This window comes from Ursus arctos, unplaced genomic scaffold (genome assembly GCF_023065955.2).
Source record: "Ursus arctos isolate Adak ecotype North America unplaced genomic scaffold, UrsArc2.0 scaffold_29, whole genome shotgun sequence".
Taxonomy (NCBI): domain Eukaryota; kingdom Metazoa; phylum Chordata; class Mammalia; order Carnivora; family Ursidae; genus Ursus; species Ursus arctos.
The window spans coordinates 29,408,262-29,432,979 of record NW_026622974.1 but is presented as its reverse complement, the minus strand read 5'-3'; the positions used below and the strand labels follow the sequence as shown (position 1 = coordinate 29,432,979).

The window sequence follows — 24,718 nt, the reverse complement described above, 5'->3', positions numbered from 1 at the left end:
GCAAACCAGAGAAAGCAAAAAGCAGTTAGCAAAGCTGTATATGCCTATGAAAGAATGAAACAGACACCGAGTTGTTAGTGACTTTAAAACGCCACGTCACCTTTAGCACGTTAACAGAGATGAGTTTGTTTATTCTTTTGTTCCTGTAGTCCTTACCAACTACTTACAGTTCAGTGTTTCCATTTCAAATTTTAAAAATTACCAACTTTGCAGAAAATACACTAACCCCAATTTAAGGAACTTGGAACTTTAAAAGGATAAGGAAAAAAAAAAAAAAAAAAAAAACCTACTTCCCTCCATCCTAAGCAGTAACTTAGAATACCCAGTTGATAGGGAACTTACTATGATACCGATGGCTACTTGTTAAATTAACCTGTTTTTTTCTTTAAAATAACAGTCTCCTGTACCTTAGTGTATTGGGTAAAATTAAGAAACTCAAGGGAAAGTCTTTGGTAGCTTTTTTTTTTAAACAAATGTGATGAGAACTGAAATTATATTAAGGAAGCCTTAATTTCCGCAAGTATTCGTCTGCAAAAATACAAAGATAACAGATGTTGAAAGTTTGAAACTAATAAATGACTCTCTTTCACATCCTATCATGTCATCTTTAACATATGAAATAAGTTTTAAATATGGCCCTATAAATTACTAGAAGCACTTAAAAAAAATCAAGTCCAACAAGTTGGCAAATAAATATGGCATTATATCCAAATCATCATTGCTCAACTGACTGCAGAAAAAATTTACTGCCTACTAAGATGACTCAAAGCTTTTAAAGTATCAAAACTATGCCTCACAGTGTGCTCTCTATACAAGTAACAGAATCAGCTCCTATTGGGATGCATCCTATTAAGCCTGTGTACATCATCACACAAAACTCAGATCTCTTTGGACAGAAACGTGTAGACTGTAACAGTGTTTGAAACCAGCACCTGAAGTTAGTCTTTATTCTAAAAGATCAGCTGCTTTATTGAGTTTTGCTACAATGAGAATTGTGTATATTCACAGCATAAAGTGCCAGTTATTTTTTAAAAAGGAAGTAATTTCATAAAACAACAGATTAATTTTGTTCTGCAAATATATTTTGGAGTGATACAAATAAAAGCATCATCTCAAATTAAGTATCTTAGTACAGACAAACCAACATTAATGTACAAGTCCACTTAAAAATTGTAGCAAAACAATGTTTCACAGAAGTTAGTACTTTACAAAGTATTTTTAACCCATCTTCCAGTTAGCTCATAAGTTACCACCCATTGACTTACGTGAATTGTTCATAAATGGTGCAAAATCTGTGAATAAATTTTTTATGTTGAAGAAAAGATAAAAATGGCAAAACTGTTAAATGAGCATTCTTGTAATTTATAAAGTCTTCCCATCAATCGAGGTGGTGACTAAGAAATAAACATCCTGTCCTCAGCCAAATACTATCAGAATACCTACAAGGAGATGCTGCTTTCAGATTTTAAAAAGTTAAAAAAAAAAGAAAGAAAAAAGCTATTTTGATTATATTTTAAGAAACTCTGCTTGATGGACATATAAAGAGGATCTAAATTTAAAAATTAAATTTCGTTTGTAATTCTGGGACACAGTAATACTCAAACAAAAATCCAACACAATGACTCAATAATAGACATTCTAATACCTTCAAAGCATTACTAGAATTTCTGTAGAAATAAAAAACATCTAAATTCATCAAAAAAATAGATGCCTTAGAGAAAGAGTATTGCCATGTTTACATACACTCAGTATGTTTTAATTTCTTCAAATTGTCTAAATCTTAAACTCATGCAATTTTTATTTTAGGAAGTATGAAATAAAACCACTCTCCAAAGTCAGCCTTAGGCAACTAAATATTGTGAATCCTTACTGAGGAATTTGCCACTGCCCCAAGAATTATTTCTGGAAATCTCTCTCTGTCGATGTGATGAGAGCATGCTCACCCAATACAGTACACAGGAGGAGGGTCTGAGGCTCCCCACGCCCAGTTACAAGACTTTACCATGACCTGTCAATGTACTACTCTTAAATAATATCTAGTTATGTTTTTGTTAATCATAAGTTGTCATTTTATTTTCTCAAATTAAGAAATTCCAATCCTTCTAAATATTAAACTAGAGAGTAGTTCCTTTTAAAGGCTGATTAGCTGCCCTAAGTACAGAATTTTCTCAACTGACTATTAAGCATCTCAATGCACTTCACCTTTCCTTTAACTGTACTTCTGTGTCAGAATATATTTTACATGGGAAAAAACCCCAAAGAGAACAGTAAGTGCTCTTCAGAGCAGAAGTTACATTTTATCCCGAAATTTGCCCATAATCAAATTCTTTGAAGGCTACATACATGTGGACTGTGTTCACATAAATTCCTAAATTTGTTCATATATAACCTAGATGGGGGACTCCTGGAAATTTTCCTAATCTACTCTTTCGTTCTCCCAAATAGTATATTATGAATGGAAGCAGTGTAAGAACAAAGTAAACAAGGTACGCCATGTATCATTTGCCCGTTTGAAGGCATAGCTCGATGAGCAGAGTACCAAAGTTTGGTATAAAAACACAAGAAATATTTGTGTTTTCATTAAAAATGTATGTGCCATATATTACAACATTACTTTTCTTGTTTTAAGAAGCGTGATCATTCAGGTATAAATTTGGGGGTTAAAAAAATATGATGAAAGCCTTTCAGCTCAAGGCCATAATTAGAACATGACAGCTAGAACGAATAGCCCATTTGCCATTTTTACAAAACAAAGGTATCTGGTTGGAAACTTGGTACAGTGAACTGCTAGTGGAATCATCCTGTTATCTTCAACTCCCAGGGATAAATTTATAAATTGGAGAAGAGAGCGGTGGTCACAAGAATATCAAAGTTTAGAGGGCCTTCCTGTGCCATTTCCTAGGTCTGGGTGATCTCTCATTGCCCTTCCAGAGCATTATACTCGGACTGATGACACCCCCTGAGCAATCAATAGCAGTAACGTCTCTCTTATTAGCAGTACTTGCTTTACGCAATCTATTCTTTACAACTTGGAAGTACTAAAATTCTACCATTTACCTGACTTTCATCAAACACTGCTTTTATTTGCTAGGAAGGTGGGAGAGCTCATTGTCTATGTCACCACAGGTCATGTACTGCTAAGCTATACTATCAAGTGCTGGGAATATATTTTTTAAATAAAGACATTAAACATGTTGTCACCTTGACGTTGACCACAATTGAGCTAATAAATTGTGCCAGTTTGAAAGTAGCAAACTGAACAAATGAAATTCCAATTATTGCTTTAAGACTGAAATTACAACTCATATATCACAGGTATTCTCAATTAATGTTAAAGTCTACCCTTCTCTACTTTACAATTTCAAGTACACAACTCTGTCTTTTGCATACATAACAAAGTAACAAAATTTATTTTTTGAATCTCAGTCGAAAAACCAAATCCTGGCATAGGCAAAACTGGTCTAAACCAAATTACTATTTCTCACTCTAGTATTTTGACAGTACTGTAAAATAATGTTTGCAGCAAACGTTCTTTTTTATTTCACAGTATTCTTTACATTTCCACATGTAATCATTCTATATTTGTATCTATGTATATGTGGAAAAAATACATATTTACAACATTACTGCACAACTTCTTCAGTATAAACAAGAATATTCTTATCTCCAAAATTTATCTTGACAACTAAATTCAAATACTTCTTACTAAATATGACTTTAAAGACATAATAATAGAAACAATGTTATGAAAGATAGGCCACTGTGGTTGTATTAGGCTCAATAGATCACAGCTGCACAGTAAGAGAAATCCGTATTGTATATTTTACCCAAATGTCTTATATATCGTTATATATATTATATATAGATACTCTGGAACATTTAAAAGTACAGATTTGTTTTTACCATAATCAGTAACAGACTTCGGAGCACGTTGCTCTGTTTCAGTATTTCTCTTCTTATTCTTGGATTTCCATGCATGATACACTTTTAGTCTCCTGTGAAATTCTTCTCTGCAAGCTGCCAGGAGTTCAATGTCTATGGATTATATAGAAAAAGCCCCCCCCCCAAAAGGAATTAACATCCTAATTTAATTGTCTAACATAATTAGTTTGTGACATAAACATATATATTTACATATATAATAAATTTTTTGTTTTTAAATTAATAGTACAAAGTCAAAAGTAAGCACATTATTGATAACGATGGACATTTTATGGTAATATCATCTTTTACATTTACAGAGCATTTTCTTATGCATTATTACCAAATCATTTGCTCTACACAAGAACCCTGGGCTAAACAGGTCTTTTATAGGTGAACCTGAATCAGAGAAGTTAAGTCACTTGTCCAAGGTCAGAGGCCAGAAATAGGGGAAGAAGCCACTGTACTCAAATGCAAGCTAGATTTACATGCAACAGATTTTTTACGTTTGTAATTATGCAGATATAACCTCAGCGAGGAGGGAGAGAACATAGCAAGTTCTATACAATTATGGCACGTTAGTTCCTAGGCATACCATCCTAAACTCAAACACTATGATTTAAACAAGAACACAATTATGTGGAATCATCTGGATATGTTCTGCTGGAAGAAAAATAGCTTTAACAAGAAAGGACTGCACTGCTGTTTTTTACTTTGCGTACATAGATCAAGATTCTGATATATAGGTATTTAACTATTATGAATAACATTAGAAGGGTCAGTCTTTATGTCACTCTAACATAGCCTACACCATAATTTCTCCATGCTTTTCCTCTCCCACCTAGATAAGAGACAGGCAAAATGAATTTAATAAGTATGCCTTTCCTTTAGGTTTGTGAGTAAACTACGTCTTCTTTTCAAGGTGAGAATAACAAAGAGAATGGCTTAATTTATATGCCAAAAAAGAAAAAAATTACACCCCAATCTAGGTATTTCCTTATTACCTGTCAGCCACAAAGCTCTCCCATTTTTCATGTGCTCCATACACTTACCACAAGAAGTATTGATGGTATCACGTAGTTCCGCATATTTCCATTTACTGAGATCATATTTCTTGGTACCAGCAGCTGCCTTGGTGGCTTGTACAGCAGGACCTCTGTAATTATTATATATTTTTGCATGTTTAAACTAGAAACATGAATGAAATGTTGACTAAAGGGGCAAGAAAGTGAATCTAAGTTTGAGAAGTGAAAATAACTACCAAAAACACATAATTTTTTTGTCTTTGACAGATGAGGTTAAGAATGGTGTACGATAGGATTCCTGGGTAAATTAAAATTTTCCAGTGTGCCACTTAATAGCCATATTATGTTTTCAATTAGAACTTCTAAAGTTAAAAAATACATTTATATATATTCCTCAAAATCAAAAAGGAAATCCTCTTGATTTCTTGAAAAATCATTAGAAGCATTAAGGGTATATGAGCCCTAAGGCCACACAGTGCAATCATCTGCAGATTACTGGAAGCTACAGATGGCCACACCCCAGCCAGAGCTCCTGGCTCAGAACTTCCCTGGGAATCTGGATGTTTGCAGGTAAACAGGTAAGTAGCCGGACTGCAATCCCCTGCCTTCGTCATTAAAGATGGGCTAAAAGAACTGCCTGAGTCTGGAAACCCCTATTACTTTTTGCGTCACTTATTAAATAGAACACTTAGGAAAGGTCTATGAGGAAATAAAACCACGCTCTCATATTCAGTGAGTAATATGACAACTAGTAAATTATGGAAGCAGCCCAAGTATCCATCGATAGATGAATGGATAAAGAAGATACGGGGTGTGTGTGTGTGTGTGTGTGTACACATACATACATACGTATACATACAATGGAATATTATTCAGACATAAAAAAGAATGAAATCTTGCCATTTGTAATAACATGGATGGAGCTAGAGTGTATAATGCTAAGTGAAGTAAGTCAGAGAAAGACAAAAACCAGATGTTCTCACTCATACAAGGAATTTAAGAAACAAAACAAAGGAGCAAAGAAAAGAGAGAGACAACCAAGAAACAGACTCTTAACTACAAACGACAAACTGACGGTTACCAGAGGAGAGATGGGTGGAGGGATGGGTGAAATAGGTGATGGGGATTAAAGAGTACACTCATGATAAAGAAAAATAAAATAAAAATGAGCAGACAAGACTCAGCAGTAAAATGAAGATCATGCCCAAGGTCCCACACAATGCTAGCGAATGGCGGCAACTGAGATTGAAACCCAGACTGTTCTGACTCTAAAGCCTTGGTCTTACTCATGACTCTACCTTTCTTTATTTGCTTTACTCAGTCTACAAACATTAATGAGCATCCACTTAGGCCAGCCCTTCACCTGTGCTAGGAGCTACTGACATAGAGTCGTGCAAGCTAAAAAATAATAATAATAACTAAGTAAAGGAAGAGGTTTTAGGTCATGAGGCAGATAACAGATTTCAAAGGGCACAAGTATAATAGGAACATTGGAATGGGGAAAGAAGAAATAAATGAAAAAATATATATACATAATAAATTTAAAAATAAAATGGGATAAATTCAACTTTTTCACAGCAGTGCTACTCAGGGCTTACGATTTGTTTCTATATACATAATTTGAAAAAATTATTCAGAAAATATGTTAACAACATCTTTTCTGTAATAACATTATTTTTCAGCAAAAGATGACTCCTGTCACACAGCAGACACTCAGAATAAGCTGCGAGTAAGATCAACGTAACAAAGGAAGAATTTAAACACATCGCATTTCAAGACAGAAAAAGACGGCACAAAATGAAAAGAACTAAGTTTTAAAGAACTAAAATATTGCTTCTCAGACATCACACACAAGAATTCTACCTTTATCATCCGCTACTTAGAAAATATTTCCTCTTAAAGAGGGATGATCAAGGTATAATACCTGAAAATGAGGTCACTTTTTCTCATTATTTCACATTCTGAAAGATAACAGCAATCTTGGCAGTCAAGACATAGACCCTTAATGAGAAATGATGTGTGAAAACAGGTATACTTCCTCCTGAAATAAAGGAAATGATTCCTCCATATTAAGCTTAGCAATGAAATAAATAAGGTACTTTTGCCTCTTTAAAAGGCCTAGTTGTGCTTTCATTTTAAAGAATAAAAAATAGCACACTTCACTCTACATACTTAACAATGGTTAGACATGATGACTGTCAGTAACATATAAGCCGGGCTAAAGAATAATGTGTGGCCAGTGAGTTCTTCCTGCATTTTTATGGTTCAAATCTGTTTTAGATTTACTGCAGAATCCATCCTTTTCATAAGCAGAGTGACTGGCAATTTTCCATGTAGCTTTTTCCTCTTAATTGCTTTGCTCAGAAAGAGCCAGCTGTGTGTCAGCAAGGTCTCTCTATTACCCTTAGCGATAAATTATGTTTTAACATTTATTCAAATATTCTTTTTTTTCTCTTCTACATCCCTAAACCACCATTCAGTAAACTAACAAAAAAAATTCTCTTTTCTTCCTAACTCTCTAAGAGTCTTTTCTAGGAGAGCAGCTGAAAATTATTATGGGTTTTTGTTGTTATTTTCTTTTGAAAGACAGTGAATTTACATAATGTACAGTTTTATAGATTGTCAGAATATACATGAAGTGCCAACATACCTAAAGTGTATTTTGATACTTTAAAAAAATAACATTGAATTCAAATTATTATTGCTTAAAATGTGGTTTAATATTACTAACTTCTCATTCATATTACATCAAACAAAATATATCTGCTAAAAAACATCTTCAGCACCCTAAATAACACAAATGAAATGCATTTAAAATGCTTTTCCCTGTCTCTGGAATTATTAAAATAGTAAAATAAAGGTGTAATTTACTGATTATTTAGGTTTGTTATAAAGGCAATCATGTAAAAGATACACCAGGTAGTAGAAAAACTGACTTCTGATTTTCAAAAAATATATTAATTTTAAGACTTTCAATTAACTCTACCTTTGAAATTGACAGTTAAAATGTTACTGATTCATAGTCACTCGTAAAGGACCAGATCCTGCTGGGAAGTCATTTTCTCTGGACGCTCAATTTTTACAGCAGTGGTTTTTAAACCATGTGCTATGGGGAGGACGCCCTCAGAAGCCACACTCTTTCTCTATTTCTCCTTGAACTAGGAACTAGGCACAGAGGTTCCCAGCCGGCGTGGGGTGCGGGCGGCAGGGGGAGGGGGCAACACCACCTCCACAGGGAGTTTCAAAACATTTATTTTGTTTGAGAGGAAAGGTTCCTCTCCTGAGATTGAGTTGGTGAGGGCCAGTGACAAACATGGCGATACTACCAACAAGGAACAGTGCCATCCAAAATGCCAGGGGTCTCCCCACCGAGGAGCACCAATTTAGAACACTGTTCATCTTTTGCTGTTACAGCGGTGTAAGAGTGAAGTGACATTTCTTGTACAGAAAATTTACATGGAAAGAATAGACTATTCATAGAACAGGTTCTGGTCCAAATAATGAACAGTGATTTAAAAACATGATTTTGAGGTGACACTTATTTCCCCAAATTCCACTGCACTAACCTACTCAGAAATTCTGACATTTCTTTCTCCATTTGTTCCCTATAAGAAAAATGACAACACAGCACAGTCATATAAAAGACAATTACGTAAATTACCTAAAAGGTCTAAAAGTATAATTAAAAATCTATCTTTTCGATAGGACTGTTGATTTATTAACCATTCGCTATCATTTTACTTTGTAAAAGTCTATGATAATATACTTTTCAACATGGTATATAACCATAAATACAGCAAATTTTTGCTTAAATACAGTTAAGATTGCTTGAACTCCCACTTTTGCAGTAGGAAATTTTGGATAAAATCTCATGAGAGCCATGCTTCTGCGGTATTTGTTTATGTACGGAATATAATCAGCATGTTCTAAACACATACTGGAAATTTGGCAGGATATGGATTCTATAGAAGGATTTTTGCACTGGGGTTGCTTGGTAAATATTAATTAGAGAGCATAACAGTGATAAACCAACCTAATCTATTTTATAGTGTCAGAGTTTAAGTAAGAGTCGAAATATATTCAAACTCAAAAATTCTAAATCAGGGGCGCCTGGGTGGCGCAGTCGTTAAGCGCCTGCCTTCGGCTCAGGGCGTGATCCCAGCGTTCCGGGATCGAGCCCCACATCAGGCTCCTCCACTGGGAGCCTGCTTCTTCCTCTCCCACTCCCCCTGCTTGTGTTCCCTCTCTCTCTGGCTGTCTCTGTCAAATAAATAAATAAAATCTTTTAAAAAAAAAATTCTAAATCAAAGCATGCTTTAAAAAAAAAAAAAAAAAGAACTCAAATGCATCAAGTGCATGTTAAATTAAATCAGAAGTGTTCTGACTTCCGAAGGATAAACATTTCCCAAAGGCAAAACTTACTTTTATTACTCAGGGGAATGTAACTTTTCTCAGTATTTGTTTTACTCTGTGAAATGGAATGGATGTTTCATGTTCATCAACAATTCATTAATTTCATTATTTTATTTTCCTGTTCTTTCTTTCTTCCTTCATAATTAATCATTTTCTCATGGCTCATTCTATTCGTCAGACTCTGGTAACCTCTTACAAATCAGTAAAAATCGTAAGAAAAGAGAATGGGTATGTTTGCCTTAGGGTGCAGTTTCCTGGATGTCTGTCAGGCGCTGGGACCCTGATGATAAAGGAGCAAAGGATTCCTGTAATTCTCCTTCCTTGTAATGAACATTGGCTAAGATTAGGGGCTGACAGAAGTCTATCCAAGCATGCACAGTCAGAGAAAAAGTAGTCTTTCAAAACTGATGATCAGTGATAATAAATGCAAAGTAAAAAACACAAATATGCTTAAAATTATCTACTGAGCTATACATTTATCAATCTCCACTTAGTCAGAATTTTCTAACTTGGCATGAATTTGATAAATATTTTCAAACTTGGCATGAATTTGATAAATATTTTTAATTCTATTATCATCCTACCTCGAGGTCTTTTTTTTCTTTTTCTTTTTTTTTTGAGATTTACTTATTTGAGGGAGAGAGGGAGTGTGTGTGTGTGCGTGAGTGGGCAGAGGGGCAGAGGGAGAGGAAGAGTCTCAAGCAGACTCCCCGCTGAGCACAAAGCCCAACTCGGGGCTCGATCTGATCCCAGGACCCTGAGATCATGACCTGAACGGAGACCAAGAGTTGGACACTTAACCGACTGAGCCACCCAGGTGTCCCCTATATTATCACCCTACCTCAAGGTTTCTTAGTATCTAAGAGCATCTGTTTTTCTACCATCTCTTTCTCTTAAACCTTCCTCCATTCTTTTTCCCACAGCAGGTTTTAAAGGGAATTCACGTCCTTTCTAAGCTCTTTACTACGTGGTCTGCTGATCATACGGAGATTTCCCCACATGCCCCAACACTGCCCTGGAAGGCAATCTCTACTGATTCAGCATCTCACGGGACCCTATGTTACTGCTCTAGGAGCTGCATCAAACAGACTAGACAGAAATGGTCCTGCACTCAGGTACTTTTTTCCTTCTAACTTCCGAAAACTACATGCAAATACTCACAATTTCACCTTAGGCGGACTGGTTGCAGGGCTGATTTAATCCAAGCTCAAACGGTAACTATAAAGCTACTGTTCTAATACAGGGAAAGAGCACCCAGAGATGTTTTCAAAAATTTTGGTGCCCTGTGGTAACAATGCTGTGGCGAGAGCACGTTGCCGGCATCTGAGGAGCTGAGGGGTCAGGGCTGCCACATGCAACAACTGCTCCAGGTTCCATGTGACATTAACATGTCCACCAGATAGAGGTGAAACACACTTATCCACATACATACAGCTTTACATGTAAACAAACTTTTACATGTAAAGAGCCTGTTTGGGGGCATGGTTTTAATATTTTTAATTTCATATTTTTAATTTAATAAATTTTAATTATTAAATATTAATATTTAATAATTTTTGGCAGAGTTTTTCCAGGAATACAACTATTGTAGGGAGAGGAGATTGTACTCAACTCTGTTTAGAACTTATAAAGTACTGTTCACAATTTCATGGCATTCAATCGACCCACATAACATTCTTATATCGATCTGCATTTGTAGCTGTCACATTTATGGTGATGCTTATGCATGAATACAAATATCTGAGTATTTGATTATGTTTTCCTGTAGTTGTGAGAAAGTACTTTCATATTAAAATAAGTATTGTTTTATTATAAATTACTGCCCTTTCATTTCTCTGTTACATGTTATGTTTGGAGAGAATTACCTACGCAGGTTACACGACTTATAAAACAATTTTCACTGGTATTAGGTTCTGACAAAGTTGAGAACCATCATTATAAAGGTTACAGTTGGGGTCCTCAAGTGTTAAGATTCAGATTTTATATATATTCCAAAATTTCATATATACAGTATATAAATAAAGTATATACAAAAAAACCACAAAAGTTTACTTCAATAAGGAAACTATTTCTCCTAAAAAATAATCACAACCTGTTAAAGAAAAAAAAGGTTATATGACTAAACCAAATTTTGAAAAGAGAAATGACATACGGTGTCATTTTGGGTCTTGCTCCATTGATTCTGTGAAAAATAATATATTTTAGTTAATGTCATTAAGTAATCCTGAATCATGAAAAACTGGATTGTGCCAAATTTGTTTCAGTGACTTTACTCACTGACTTAAAAAAAAAATTCCATTATCTTTCTTTAATCTATGAGATCACTCTAAAGTTTAATGTTTAAAATCTTCCTTAAAAATTATGAGAAAAGCATAAATTAAAGGCATTCAATGAAAATTAAAGAGCAAATTTATTACATCTAGATTAGAAAATGCATACACTAGGAAGTGTGCTTGTTTTTAACAGAATCCGAGTATTATTTCATAATTTTAGGTAATGTGAAATCATCTTGCATCAAGGATCATATGTGTAATTAGTTGAGATCATATTTTAAAAATATATGTGGAAAATAATTCTTACTTAGAAGTTACTGGACGGGAATCCGAGCTGGAAAAGTAACTTGGAAATTGTTTAATGCCGCAGAATCCATTTACATATATTTTTTAATGCATCACAGAACCCAAGAATGACATTTTCATGCTATATATTAAGAACAGTATTACTTGAGAGCGTTCTTACTCATAAATTTGTCAGAAAGAATTCAGTACTAACAAAGGTAAAATAAACATTCAAAAACATTTACTTGTAGCCCGTGGAGTAAAATGAAATGATCAAACATGGAATATACGTGTAGAACAGCATCCGTAATGAACTGCTAATGCTTATAGTACGAAGTATAAAATAACCAGGAGGTTCTGAAAGATAGGAACTCATGAGGACGTGAGGGTCAGGGAACGCTTTCCTGGAAAGGGCTGCCAAAAACTTAAAGGGGCGTTTCACACAGGAGGTGACAACACCCCAGGAGCTGTCTTACTGGAAAACTAAAACTAACTCTTTTGTCATTCAAGTCATAACTGCTTGAATATCTCCTAATTACTTAGTAGTGGTATCATTACATAGTTAATTCTGCTTAACTTCAATCACGGGTAACTTGTCGTTCGTGTTAAAGGTACTGAATGATCCACTCTTCCTCTGAGAGACCACTCACCCTTGGAAGAAGTGCACCTTTCTGAAGATGGGAAGGAGTCCACATATGAGCCAGTATCTTATACATTATCATATGGAATGGCACTGAATATAGTTTAATATTTCAAATGCTTAAACGTAAAGCTTGGTTGGCCACGAACACCAATAATGAGTCCCTTAGAAATGAACTTCAGCCATAATGAAGCCACCTCGGGTCAACTGCAATGCTTCCTCACCCACATTAGGGAGAACAGCCGTAAGAGCCTGGGTCATTTGGGAAACTGGCCCGGCCCCCGCGCAGTCACACACGAAGGCGCCCAGCCGTTCCAGCATAAAGCAGGTGGAAGGAACGGAGGAGCAGCTGAGCAGAGCCTGCAGTTACAAGAGCCACAGCCCAGGGAAAATATTTTTTTAATTACAGTGAAATGTCATCAAAGAGCTCAAATACTGGACTCAAACCCAAGAGCTTAATAATTATTATAATACTTTGTATTTGACGGATAGGCCTATTCAGGTTCTTTAAATAGAATATACTTTCATATACAGTTCAGACCCCAGAAGTCCCCAATGTAATCACTTTCTAGAAAAAGCATGACGGCAACTTAACATACTCTTCTCCATCCCTTTGTTTTAGATAAATAAAATCTCATCACCACCTTGCCATTTCAACCAAGTTTTTCCTTTCACGAGGAAATAGCAACACCTAGTGGTTACACTTTAAATATGTTTTGTTATAAACAGTGCTCTGACATTCTGAAAAGCATGGTTACATAAATCTATGTGCCTCTCAATATATATATACAACATATATACCTACAAAGGAACCCCACAAACTAGTTTTGCTGTTTTTACAAATAAATAATCAAAATAACGAACATTTCTACATTCTAAATTTTAAAAAAATCAATCTGTTATATATTAAGACCTTCCTGCACCTTTTAACAAGCACAACCATTCTTCTCCACACTCCAGCAAAATTCAGTATTTAGAGATAATTTGGAAACCTGGGGAGCCAAAACATTTCAATTCGATAAACCTTCCTTCTTGGAAAGAGAAATCTATTGTGAAACGTGATGTGTGTATGTGTAAAATTTTCCCTCATTCCAACCGTTAGGGTGTATGATATTTTTTAAAAATTTGCATTAGGAAAATAATAAATCCCAACCTCAAATATATTATATTAAACTGGATTATGATATATTCACTGATTTCTGTGCCAGAATTTAATGGCAGGTATTTAGAAATTAGATGTTCACTTTTTATAGAATACTCCTTGACAATTTCAGGGTAGAAGATGAGATGTTTCATGAACTGAAATACCAGTTTTATTTTTCAATAGTTCAACAATTTGATGAAATCAACTGTTTCATTTACTTGGGTATAAAAATGGATACAAATGATTTTTAAATGATTTTACTTAAAACAGATCAGGACCTAAAGAATATGATTCTCCCCCCAGGCCCTGGCCGCTGAAATGAGAAGCAGGGAGGGAAAGAAAGCAGAGGCGCCGCTCCCCCCCCAGGGGCCCAGTACCTCCGGAGCACCAGGTCAGCCTGGGCCTCGTCGCTGATGAGCTCAGCTTCACTCTGGGCTATCCGCAGGGCCAGCTCCCGGTCTCGGCGCTCCTGCTCCAGAACCGCCTGCTGCTGGGACTCCTCCTCCCGCTGCCGGGCCAGCTGCTCCTCCACTTCAGCCTGCCGAGCACGGAAAGCTATCTCAACAAGCTCTCTCCACTTGCTTACTTGATCGATACTACCTAAAATTGCTCCACACAAGTTCTTTACTAAGGACTATATATTATTTAACCAGAAATCTCTCCAGTCTCCATTCTCTTCTAGATTTCGATTAATGCTTCCTCTCTTTCTCAAATGCAAGAGAAGGGAGAGGAACCACAGTTCCACCATTCTATCACCAGGAGTATCCCAAGTATTGCAGGAGAACCCTACGTATCACATTACCACCACCAGCTAGACAGCAGATGCCAGGGATTCAAAGGCTGGTTGCGTTCAGGATAAATTACGAAAGCCAAGACAAAACAGAAACTCAGATAAGAGATCAGTTATTCTCAGACATGGACTTTTAAAAAAATAGGGGGTAGGGAGACTATCTTAATCCTAACTTACTGATGCTAATATCTATAAAGTTATAAAATTACAATTATGTTTTAAGTGAATATTCATTTGACTTTCCCCTAAGTATAATAACAATAACAACAAACTAATATTTATTGAACTGGGCACTCAGGTTCTAAATGCTTTAAACATATGTCAACTCATTTAATGCTCACAGCTATCATTTATCCCCATTCCACAGAGAAAAAAAAACGTAGCCCACAGTCACTCATTGTGACTTGTGCAATGTCACAATTTCTATCAGTGACAGAGCCTGGATCTGAATCCACTTCCCTAGTTCCAAAGTCCCTGCCATAACCACTTCAGAAAAAGCCTTTTGTCTCTGGGGTAAACCAAAGACAGCTTATGTAGCAAATCAAAATTTGTTTTCAACTTCTTTTGTTCTATAATTTTGTAGATTCTATTTTGGTAGAAATTTAGTCTAATTACATACCTGAATACGTTTTTCATCATCTTCTCTTTTCTTCCTCTCTTCTTCTTCTTGTTTTCTCTTTGCTTCCATCTCAAGTTTCCTGTAACAAAAAACACAAAACTCCTCAAAAATTTAGGAGAAAATAAGAAATCCTCCAGAAGGCAATTTAACTATTAATAAACAGAGGTTACAGAATGTAGATTCAAATTAACCTCCTGGCTATACACATTATCAGCTTACTTTGAAAACAACTAAATCTAACTCTACTGACAGTAATTCTTCTGTAATAAACAAAAACAAACACAATTATACTCTATAATCTTTAAATCTATAGATTAACTTGGTTGGAAAGCCTACCCACAAGTTCCTGATCACATGTGCCTCCCTCTCCTCCTTCTCCAATTAAACAACTCTTACACTCCTGTCTGCCCTATGGTGGCAACCTTCCAAAAAGTTATCAGTTTTAAAAATGCAGAAAAGCAGAAGTGCCTTTTTTTCTTGCTTATAAAATAATAAGTCACAGCTTTAAAAAAAAGAAATTAAGAAATCCTCAGGTGTAAGAGTCTAACCAAAATTCAGATTATAGTTAAAATCATTATGTTATTATTATAAAATGATATATTTTTAAACTAATTCTAAAATTAGTGTTTTAAAATAAGAATATAACTTTTAAAAATAAGAATATTCATTAACCGGCATCAACACCAAGAATTCACTATTCTGTTAGTTTGCAATTCAAAACAACAGTATAAATTCCTTACATCCTCCTTTCCTCCTCTTCCTTTCTTCGACGTCGTTCATCTTCTTCACGTCTTTTTCTTTCTTTTTCCATTTCTTCTTGAATACGCCTCAGCCTTTCTGCTTCCTCTTCCTGCTGTTTTTTTCTCTGCAATGCACTGAGAAGGTCCTCTGAGCTTTTCACTAGTGCGTCATATTCTCTCTGTATTTGTTCCCTCGTCATCATAGTGGACTTAAAAACAAAATAATAAACATGCACCAAAAATTATCTTCTGTTGCACAATGTGAATATACTGAACACTACTGAATTATATATTTAAAAATGGTTAAGATGGTAAATTAAATGTCACATACTTTTACAATAAAAAAAATACATATATACAGCAAAGACTAGAAAAGTTGGTGAGCAATAAAGCCATTATCTTTGTTATACTATTAATACATTAAATAATGGTCAAAACATTTTTTAAGTTATCTCTGCAGACAAAATATTTGAATCTATTTCCTATTAATCAAGTAACCAAATATCTAAGGGTGTACTGTAGATGAAGTAACATACTATAGTTGAAAATTATGTTTTAAGGAATGATTTGCTAATTCTGCTTTTGTTTACAATTCTTTAATAATAATGTTCAAATAGAACCTAAGGAATATTTAAGAAATTACTATATACATCAAAATTATTGGATGATTCTCCTAAGTGAGCCTTCAAAAAAATGTGGCTGGGTTGACATTCATCGAACATACCACATACACAGAAATAGCTACTGACAGATTGGTAAAATCAGTTAAGTTTCTCCAAAGCATTTTCATTCTTCTCTTGAGCTTCTTTTTCCATTCTCCCTCCAAGACCTACCACTGTCTACAAAAAATATCTGCAGATAATATGATAAAAAGCTTGCTTTAAGGTATTACAGCCCACATAACTGCACTGACTTATGGATGAGAAAAACATTAAGACCCTAAAACATGGGGCGCCTGGGTGGCTCAGTCGTTAACCGACTGCCTTCAGCTCAGGGCGTGATCCCGGCGTTCTGGGATCAAGTCCCACATCAGGCTCCTCTGCTAGGAGTCTGCTTCTTCCTCTCCCACTCCCCCTGCTTGTGTTCCCTCTCCCGCTGGCTGTCTCTCTCTCTGTCAAATGAATAAATAAAATCTTTAAAAAAAAAAAAAAAGACCCTAAAACATAACAAAAAAAGGTTTGAATAAACATGTACTATAATTAAGAAGCAAGCATACCGAAGACATTTTCAGTCCTGCTGGTAATTAAATAAATGAAAATTAAGACAAAAAAAGAGGCCCCATTATTTTTTCCCTAAAAAACTTGAGGGAAAACTAATTGCTAAGTTCAAAACAGTTAAGTAGTACATGATATAGCCAATATAAAGACAATGTAATAACAGGAACAAGACATAACATAACTAAGGGCACAAAATTAAATTGTGAGGAGAACCATACAAATCCGCATCTAAAAAAAGACTGGAAGGTGACCACGCAACAGTGTAATAGCTGAAGTGTCACTGGCAGGGGTTAGAGGTTTTGGCAGTTTTCTCCAAATTTTCCATAATATTACATTACTTTTATAATTTGAAAATTAGTTTCTGAAGGTAAAAGAACATGAAACAAATTAAAATAACTTGCATTACTCCTGTCTCAGTAATGATTATATAAAAGCTTACTAACAGAGTATAGTATTTTAGTTACTATTTTGGGTGGGGAGGAGGACTTCCCTAAGAACAGATGAAACTGCATAAAAATCATCTTTTTAGTTTTTTGTTATAAAAATTTTCAAACACAGAGCGGAGAGAACAATAGAATGAGAATCACTTGCCATCACTGAGACTCAACATGTGCAACATTTGTATTTTTTTAAAAAGGACATTTTTTTTCTACACGATTCAATACCAATAACAAAGTATATTAAATTATAAAAAAAAAAAGTCAGCCATTTGGATTAAAATTACATACCTTAATTTTGGCCATTAAAGCATCAATAGAAATTTCAAGGTCCTTGACCTGCTTATTGACCTCTGGTTTTCCATCTTTCAACGTACTTACTACTTCATTAAATTTATCGAGTCGTTTTTTCAGTGTGCCCACCTTAACCAGGCCATCAATGCTGTAAGGATAATACTTCATCAGAGTTTAAATTCACCATTTAATGCTATGCATATATTTTTCATCTTAATAAAATGCTAAACATATTGCTAAATAGGGTATTTCTTTCACTTCTGTTTTTATACTATCCAGGATTCTCTTTTCTAGATCTCCTGTTGAAGGTAAAAAAGAAATAATCAAGTATGGGTGTGAATGACACTGATGCCTATCAGTAATATTTTAGCCTTCTATAATTACACCGAAAAACTTGAGAATTCAAATTATAGAAGAATTTAAAAGTTATCTAATCTCTTTAAAAAGGTTTAAGGATTAACAGTTACTCAGGACTCTAAGATTAAAAAGTCTAAATTAATAAGACTCAAAAATAAAGACTAAATTTACAGTGAGACAATATAATTCCTATAGATAATCTTGAGAATTACGGTGAAAACATTAATGAGTTTTTTTAAAACAATGCCAATTTGACATTTATCAAGAAACTCAAAATACTAAAATAATCAGAATAAAAGGGCTTCTCTTAGCCATTTATTTCAACCTTTTATAGTGTTTATATTTTTGTAAGCTACTTCAAATCCTTTCGTAGCATGAGGTGAGTAATGAAATAATGAATTAATTAATTTCAAGTATATAATATAAAATCACAGACTAATATGCCTTTTTACAAAGAACATGACAAAGGAGAAAACTCTAAGAGTACCCAAACGGCTCTTCATTATGACTTTATAGCCATTTTATATTAGGGTAAATAGGTTCAGTAGGATTCTGGAGGCACTATTCATCTTACCGAGGTTTGTGTCTCCTTTTGCAAAGCCACATTCGAACGGTTTTTTGCATTTTGATGCAGGCTTCAGCTCGATATTTTATTTTGTTTTTCACTATGTGTAAGAGGAAAATACAATGATAGAAAATTATTCAGTTTAAATCAGGCATATCGTGTTCTTAAAAACCACTCCTCTCCACAAAGCAATTCTCAAGAAATATGAAATTGTGATGAACATATTATACCAGATAACAAATCAGGAAGTTTAACATTTCTTTAATTCCTTATATTTCTTAAAATAAAAAGCACATCATGTGTGTGGCTAGATTTACCTTTTAAATGTGTTATTCCCTTATTATGTCACACTACTGCTTCCCAAACTGTCCTAGGAAATATCGGTCTATTAAACGGTAACAGGTCTGTCTTGAAAAAAGGACTCACTTTTCAAATGAATTTAGGAAAAGCTATCGCTGTACCTCCTTTAGGAGACTCACAATGAACATACATAGTCAAGTCTCTGAGAGCCCTACAGTAAAGGAATCTTTTTAACTTAAGTTACCCAGAACATTCTACACTAATCTGACCTTGACACACTTTTTTCAGAGTTTCCCTATTAACATCCTGCAAAAATCCTGTCTGGTTACTGATTTCACCACTGCATAACACAACCCACAACTGGTGTAGCACAGATAATTTAAATATAATGTGCTTTCCATCATAATGCAATGTATAAAGCTGAAAGCATTGAACTACAGCAACAAATGTGTTTATATTTTATTTGGAAAACGATGGGAAAAAGGGCTTTTAATTTTTTTTTTCCTTCTTATAGCTTTCTTTTTATCTTTATTCACAATTGTCTAACAAAAGACCTCAATAATAATCTTTGTTTGCATGGTTCCTTTTGGCTAAGTCCAAGGGATTTTATTTATCTATTAATAAGGTGTATCTTACTTAATCTTTTTTGTGTGCCTAGCACTGGCAAGTGGGGAGGTGGGAGGGACAGTTATAAATTTAATCAAGTTACTGATATACAATTAGATACAATCAAATATTTGCCACACACCCTCAGGTAACCCAAAAAACGTTCTGCCCCGAATCCCTGTTTTGGGCGCAGATAAGCAGCTGCTTTGACCTACAGGGACACACAGAGAAGTAGCTTGGTCCAGCGCGTCAGAGCGAACAGCGGCTAAAAGAGCAGTGGCAGAAGAGGCTGGAAAGGGAAGCTGAAACCCCATTTCGCGGGGTCTGGAAAGACAGTCTAAGATTCTGCCCTGTATTAAAAGGAGAACCTTAATAAAAGGCTTTTAGTTTAGAGAGAAACTTTGGGAAAAGAACTCCCAGGAAGCCAAGAAAACCCAGTTTGGGAGCTGCTGAAGTTGAGTGGGGAAGTGGCAGGGTACCACTAAGACCCCGGCAATAAAGAGGAAAGAATGTACAGTATTTGAAGGAGGAATCAACAGGATTTGTTCACTGACATGATTTCAGGGACAAATGAGGAGAGACAATTACAATCTTGAAATTTCTGGTGTGTGAACCGGTGACGCCATGCAGGTGGAAAGAGAGAAGTTCTGGCATAAGTCTGAGAGACTGGGGGGTCACGTGGAGGGAGGGCGAGGAATCAAGACCATAGTTCTGTTTGTTTTGTTTAGGACATGATGAAATTAATTCTTCCATAACATATCTGGATAGGAAGATAAGTAACAGACACAAAAAATATTTTCTAAATATTTACCATGTACACTACGTGGAGGTGTTACATGGAACCAGGAACACAGCCTGAATAAGCAAAGTGGTCCCTTCAGCCCAGCACTCACCACTGTGACAACTGCATGACATTCCACAAACCAATTCATTTCCAAAATAATTACAGATCTTGATGTGAAAGAAAACACCTACATTTGATGACTGAGAGTGAGCACCACTGAACTTTCTTCCAGCGACTGCAGATAAGCCAGTGATTGACTCTTTTAACCAATTCTGCTAAATGATCAGGGTCAGACTTCATAATCTGATCAAATTCTGCAAACTAGGAAATGAAATAATTTAGCATCAATATCAAAAGATAAATGTGTTTTAAACACACAGAGAGATACAAAATAACTACAAGTCCAAAATCTAACTTCCTGGAAATGATCACAAACCAATTACAGACACGAGTCTCAGCAAATTCAAACATATCTGGCTACATTTTACTGCCTTTCTCTTCCTTCCTTCAGCATCCTTTTTTGGAGGGGTAAGAGGGCATTCATTACTCATCACTAGTTAGAAGATTCAATAATAAAAGGAGAAAAAATCTTAAATGACAATTACAGATGGTTGGCAAAATATTTACTGAGAAAAGAATGATAAAAGGGCTAATGTTTCTGAATTGGCTCATCCACATACATAGACAGATGTATATAGTTTCTGACAAGTGAAGGTCAGCTATATAATAAAATCAGGTACCACCAAAACTGACTCTCCCAACCTCCCTCCCTATTTTGGTCAGATGTAAGAAATTGCTACGAAGAGACAGACAATACAAATAAAACAGCTGTTAGGCTATTAAAAAATAAAATGCATTATTTCCACAACTTAACACCAAATTATATAATGATTTCTATCCTTTATCAAATACCTCACTACAGTATATTGAGGATGTCACACACCTATCAATACAAAGGCTTCTTATAATCAATATTAAGTTAAAGGTAACATAACAAGATTAAAGATCTTTGAAAACCTGCCTTATGCTTTCAACACATTCTTTTGATTAATTTTTCTTGAGGCAAATAAGACCGAATGTTTTCGCAGGCTATTTCTAAAATCATTGCTATAGCCCTGAAGTAAGGGAAATGTTGAACTTTAGATATATATGATTACAGCTAAGCCAACTATGAATATATATTTGTTTTCTTTTAATTTTTTTCTTTTATACAAGAAATGGTACGGATCCTCTGCAGTAAAAATATTCAAAGGGAAGTATTACACAGATTTTTATCTCATGCCCAAAAATGTGAAATTAGATTTATTTATTATCATTAACCTAGCCTTCAAGGCAGTAGAGATATTTATTAATGATATTGCTAAGTCAAATAAGTATAGATGACTATTATATAATTACAGTTGTGTTTAAAATTATGAGGATGCTATTATTCAATCAATATTAACAAAGTTAGGAATGCTGAAAATATTACAAACAGATTGTGAATAGCATTTAAGTATTTTTGTTTTGTACATATTTGTTATGAGATATTCTAGAAGTCAGTCTTGTAATTTAGTACAAAAATCTATAAATACAAAAACTATGGGTTAGCCTAACTACGTTACATACAAAAGTATTTATACATTCATTCATTCTGGGGTTTGACAGAATTTGGCACAAACTTCAGTCCAATTTCCTATACCTTATACATCTATCATATGCCAATAAAACTTGTTCTTACAACGAAGACTCAAAAGTACTGTGAAATTTTTAATTATTAAACACTGAATTAATATGTTTTAGAAAAGCTTTCAGTAAGTATTTTCTGGTAGGGGCGCCTGGCTGGCTCAGTCGGTACAGCATTTGACTCTTGATCTTGGGGTTTTAAGTTCAAGCCCCAAAATGGGAGCCTACTTAAAAAAATTAATTAATTAAATTTTTAAAAAATAAATTAGTAAGTTCTGGTTACCTGTTATTTAAGCAAAAAATCCAATTGAACAATGCTCTAATTCTAGTACTTCTGAATGTGAAATAAAAGTTGTAGAACTCGTACAAAATATTACACATAAACTTCTCCCAAGTAGGGAAACCGTGTGTGTGTGTGTGTGTGTGTGTGTGTGTACACAGACGCATACTGTTAGTGATCATATAATTCATGAATAATACAAATCACTAAACACTTAAAAATATGCATCGACTCCAACTATCCATATTCATCATGTTAAAGTTTAAAATAAAAATGTATTTACCTTGCCAGGTCTAAAAAATACTTTCGTTAACCCAAACTTGTAGTCAATTTCATTTAAGCCCAAAGCTTTAAAAAGAGCCTGAAAAATAAAAGTTCGAAAGTTAAATGCCAGATAGTAACTGGTAAAAAAGATAGTTCATAGCTAAGAAATTTCAATTTAGGCAGTATTTGTACCTTACAAAACAGTCTTGGGTCCAATCTTGCAAGTTTATCTGGCATATACTTTTTATACATGTTGTACAGTTCGTGAAAGGAAGCTCGTGATGGGAAACCACCCTGCATTAAGTCCAAAACAGACACCATACCTAGATTCATAAACAAACACCAATTATTGCCGATCTCTGTACAGAAGTCCGAAACTAACTTGTGAATGATCTAACAATTTTACAAATTAATGTTTAGAAAGGGGCAATTTATAGGAATCATCCACAATGGAATATTTCATAGGGAATATCGTATTCATATTCAATATGTAACAACTTACCCACTACCTAAAACTATTTTAGGAAATTTTGTCAAAAATCAGCTTGACTATTTTCTCAGGACAAATTACTGGTCCCTAGAACGCTCAAATCTAGTTTGTTTCTTCTTTCTGCTAGAAACCTCTATCACAATCAATAGCATATAAGGTAAAGGCCCGCATTAAGCCACTTTCCCAGTCCTGAGGTTAATTTTAGAACAAGACTCTTGACAGAGTCTTCAAGAAGTAGTCAGACACATTCCCAAATTCTCACCTATGCTTACAGAAAGAAAAAGAAAAAGAAAGGAGAGCTCACTGTTTCATAAAGATCCTCTTTCACTCACCTCGCAAAGAAACTAGTCTATTGGGGTAAAGAGTCTATAAAATGAATATTTTCAGTATAACTCTAGTGGCTGGTTATTTGAGCCTTAAGTCAGCATGAACTTTTCATGTCAGGAAAAGTATGAAGTAGTCAGGGGAAGGCTCAACAACTGTAAATAATGCCAGTACTTTTATTTATAAAAAAGACCTGGGTTTCACTCTCTGGGACTTTCAAATCAATAGGGATAAGATTATTCAACAAAAAGTGTTAAGACAGTGGCCAGCCATTTAAAAAACAAACATAACACTGGATCCCTACTTTATTCCTTATACCAAAATAAATTCCTGGTGGTCAAAAATTAAATTAGCAAAATGAAACTACAAAATGTTTTTTTTTAAATGAGTAGATGTTTATTTTGGAATAATCTCATAGGAAAGATATCTTTTCTAGGCAGTCAGATTGAATTTTAACCTACCAGAATTTTAACCTATTGAATTTTAACCTACCAGGCAAAGGTACAAAAGACCAGTAGTACTCAGCGTTGATGACAGTGTAAGAAAACACACACGTATACTACTGGTGGGGAAAGTAAACCAGTGCAACAATTTTGGATGGCGATTTGGAAATATTTATTCCCTTGACTCAGTACTTTCTACTTCTTTGAATCTATCCTACAACTTGTTACACATGTGGACAAAGATATGCATAGAGAATGCACACGTGTCCACTGGGTCACTGTAATGGAAAAAAAAAACAGAAATAACTTAAATATCAATCAATTAAATTATGTTACAATCATATGGTAGAATATGATGTATTCATTAAAAAGAATAAGACAGAGATTTAACCAGTATAAGAAATATGCGCAAAACAGAATTAAGTGGTCACCTCTGAGAAATGAGACTTTTTACTTCTATTATTCTGTACTATTTGACTTTTGTTAGAGTCAGCTATATAACTATTGTAATTTTTAATATTAATTAATGAAGCACATAAAGGCAATCATTCCTATGGAAAGAAGTATCTAAAACTACAACTAATTAGCTCTGGGCTGTGCTTGGAGAAAGTAAAGGTTTGACTGGTATTGTTAAAACTCCTGTCCATTTATATCGAACACACAAGTACCCTTGGGAATGTACACATCTGCCACCTCTGAGTCTCTTCGCTTGCCCAAAGGCTGAAGACAACATATGAGCTGGTTCACAAAAGCTCATTAAGAATTTCATGAAGCTTAACAAACTGCCAAGCCCAGGGCTGCCTTCTAAGCACTTGAAGCTAATTTACCCTAAAGACCTTTCA

General features: G+C 34.7%; 1 protein-coding gene across 10 annotated transcripts in view; it reads right to left on the bottom strand.

Moving 5' to 3' along the window:
* Positions 1 to 24,718, bottom strand: part of MYO6 (myosin VI) — a 138,400-nt gene that overhangs the window by 3,744 nt on the left and 109,938 nt on the right. For 2 of the 10 annotated variants that reach the window (XM_057303875.1, XM_044387105.3), the window contains 15 exons: positions 22,812 to 22,942; positions 22,639 to 22,716; positions 20,602 to 20,731; positions 18,730 to 18,820; positions 17,796 to 17,946; positions 15,851 to 16,059; positions 15,111 to 15,189; positions 14,079 to 14,239; positions 11,940 to 11,966; positions 11,512 to 11,541; positions 8,513 to 8,551; positions 6,871 to 6,987; positions 4,974 to 5,077; positions 3,904 to 4,035; positions 1,266 to 1,292 (listed from right to left, as the gene is read on the bottom strand). In XM_057303875.1, the coding sequence (XP_057159858.1) occupies positions 1,266 to 1,292; positions 3,904 to 4,035; positions 4,974 to 5,077; positions 6,871 to 6,987; positions 8,513 to 8,551; positions 11,512 to 11,541; positions 11,940 to 11,966; positions 14,079 to 14,239; positions 15,111 to 15,189; positions 15,851 to 16,059; positions 17,796 to 17,946; positions 18,730 to 18,820; positions 20,602 to 20,731; positions 22,639 to 22,716; positions 22,812 to 22,942 (1,506 nt within the window). The remainder of the gene's footprint in view (positions 1 to 1,265; positions 1,293 to 3,903; positions 4,036 to 4,973; positions 5,078 to 6,870; positions 6,988 to 8,512; positions 8,552 to 11,511; positions 11,542 to 11,939; positions 11,967 to 14,078; positions 14,240 to 15,110; positions 15,190 to 15,850; positions 16,060 to 17,795; positions 17,947 to 18,729; positions 18,821 to 20,601; positions 20,732 to 22,638; positions 22,717 to 22,811; positions 22,943 to 24,718) is intronic. The other 8 variants (XM_044387107.3, XM_026507044.4, XM_044387108.3 and 5 more) reach the window with 8 other exon arrangements.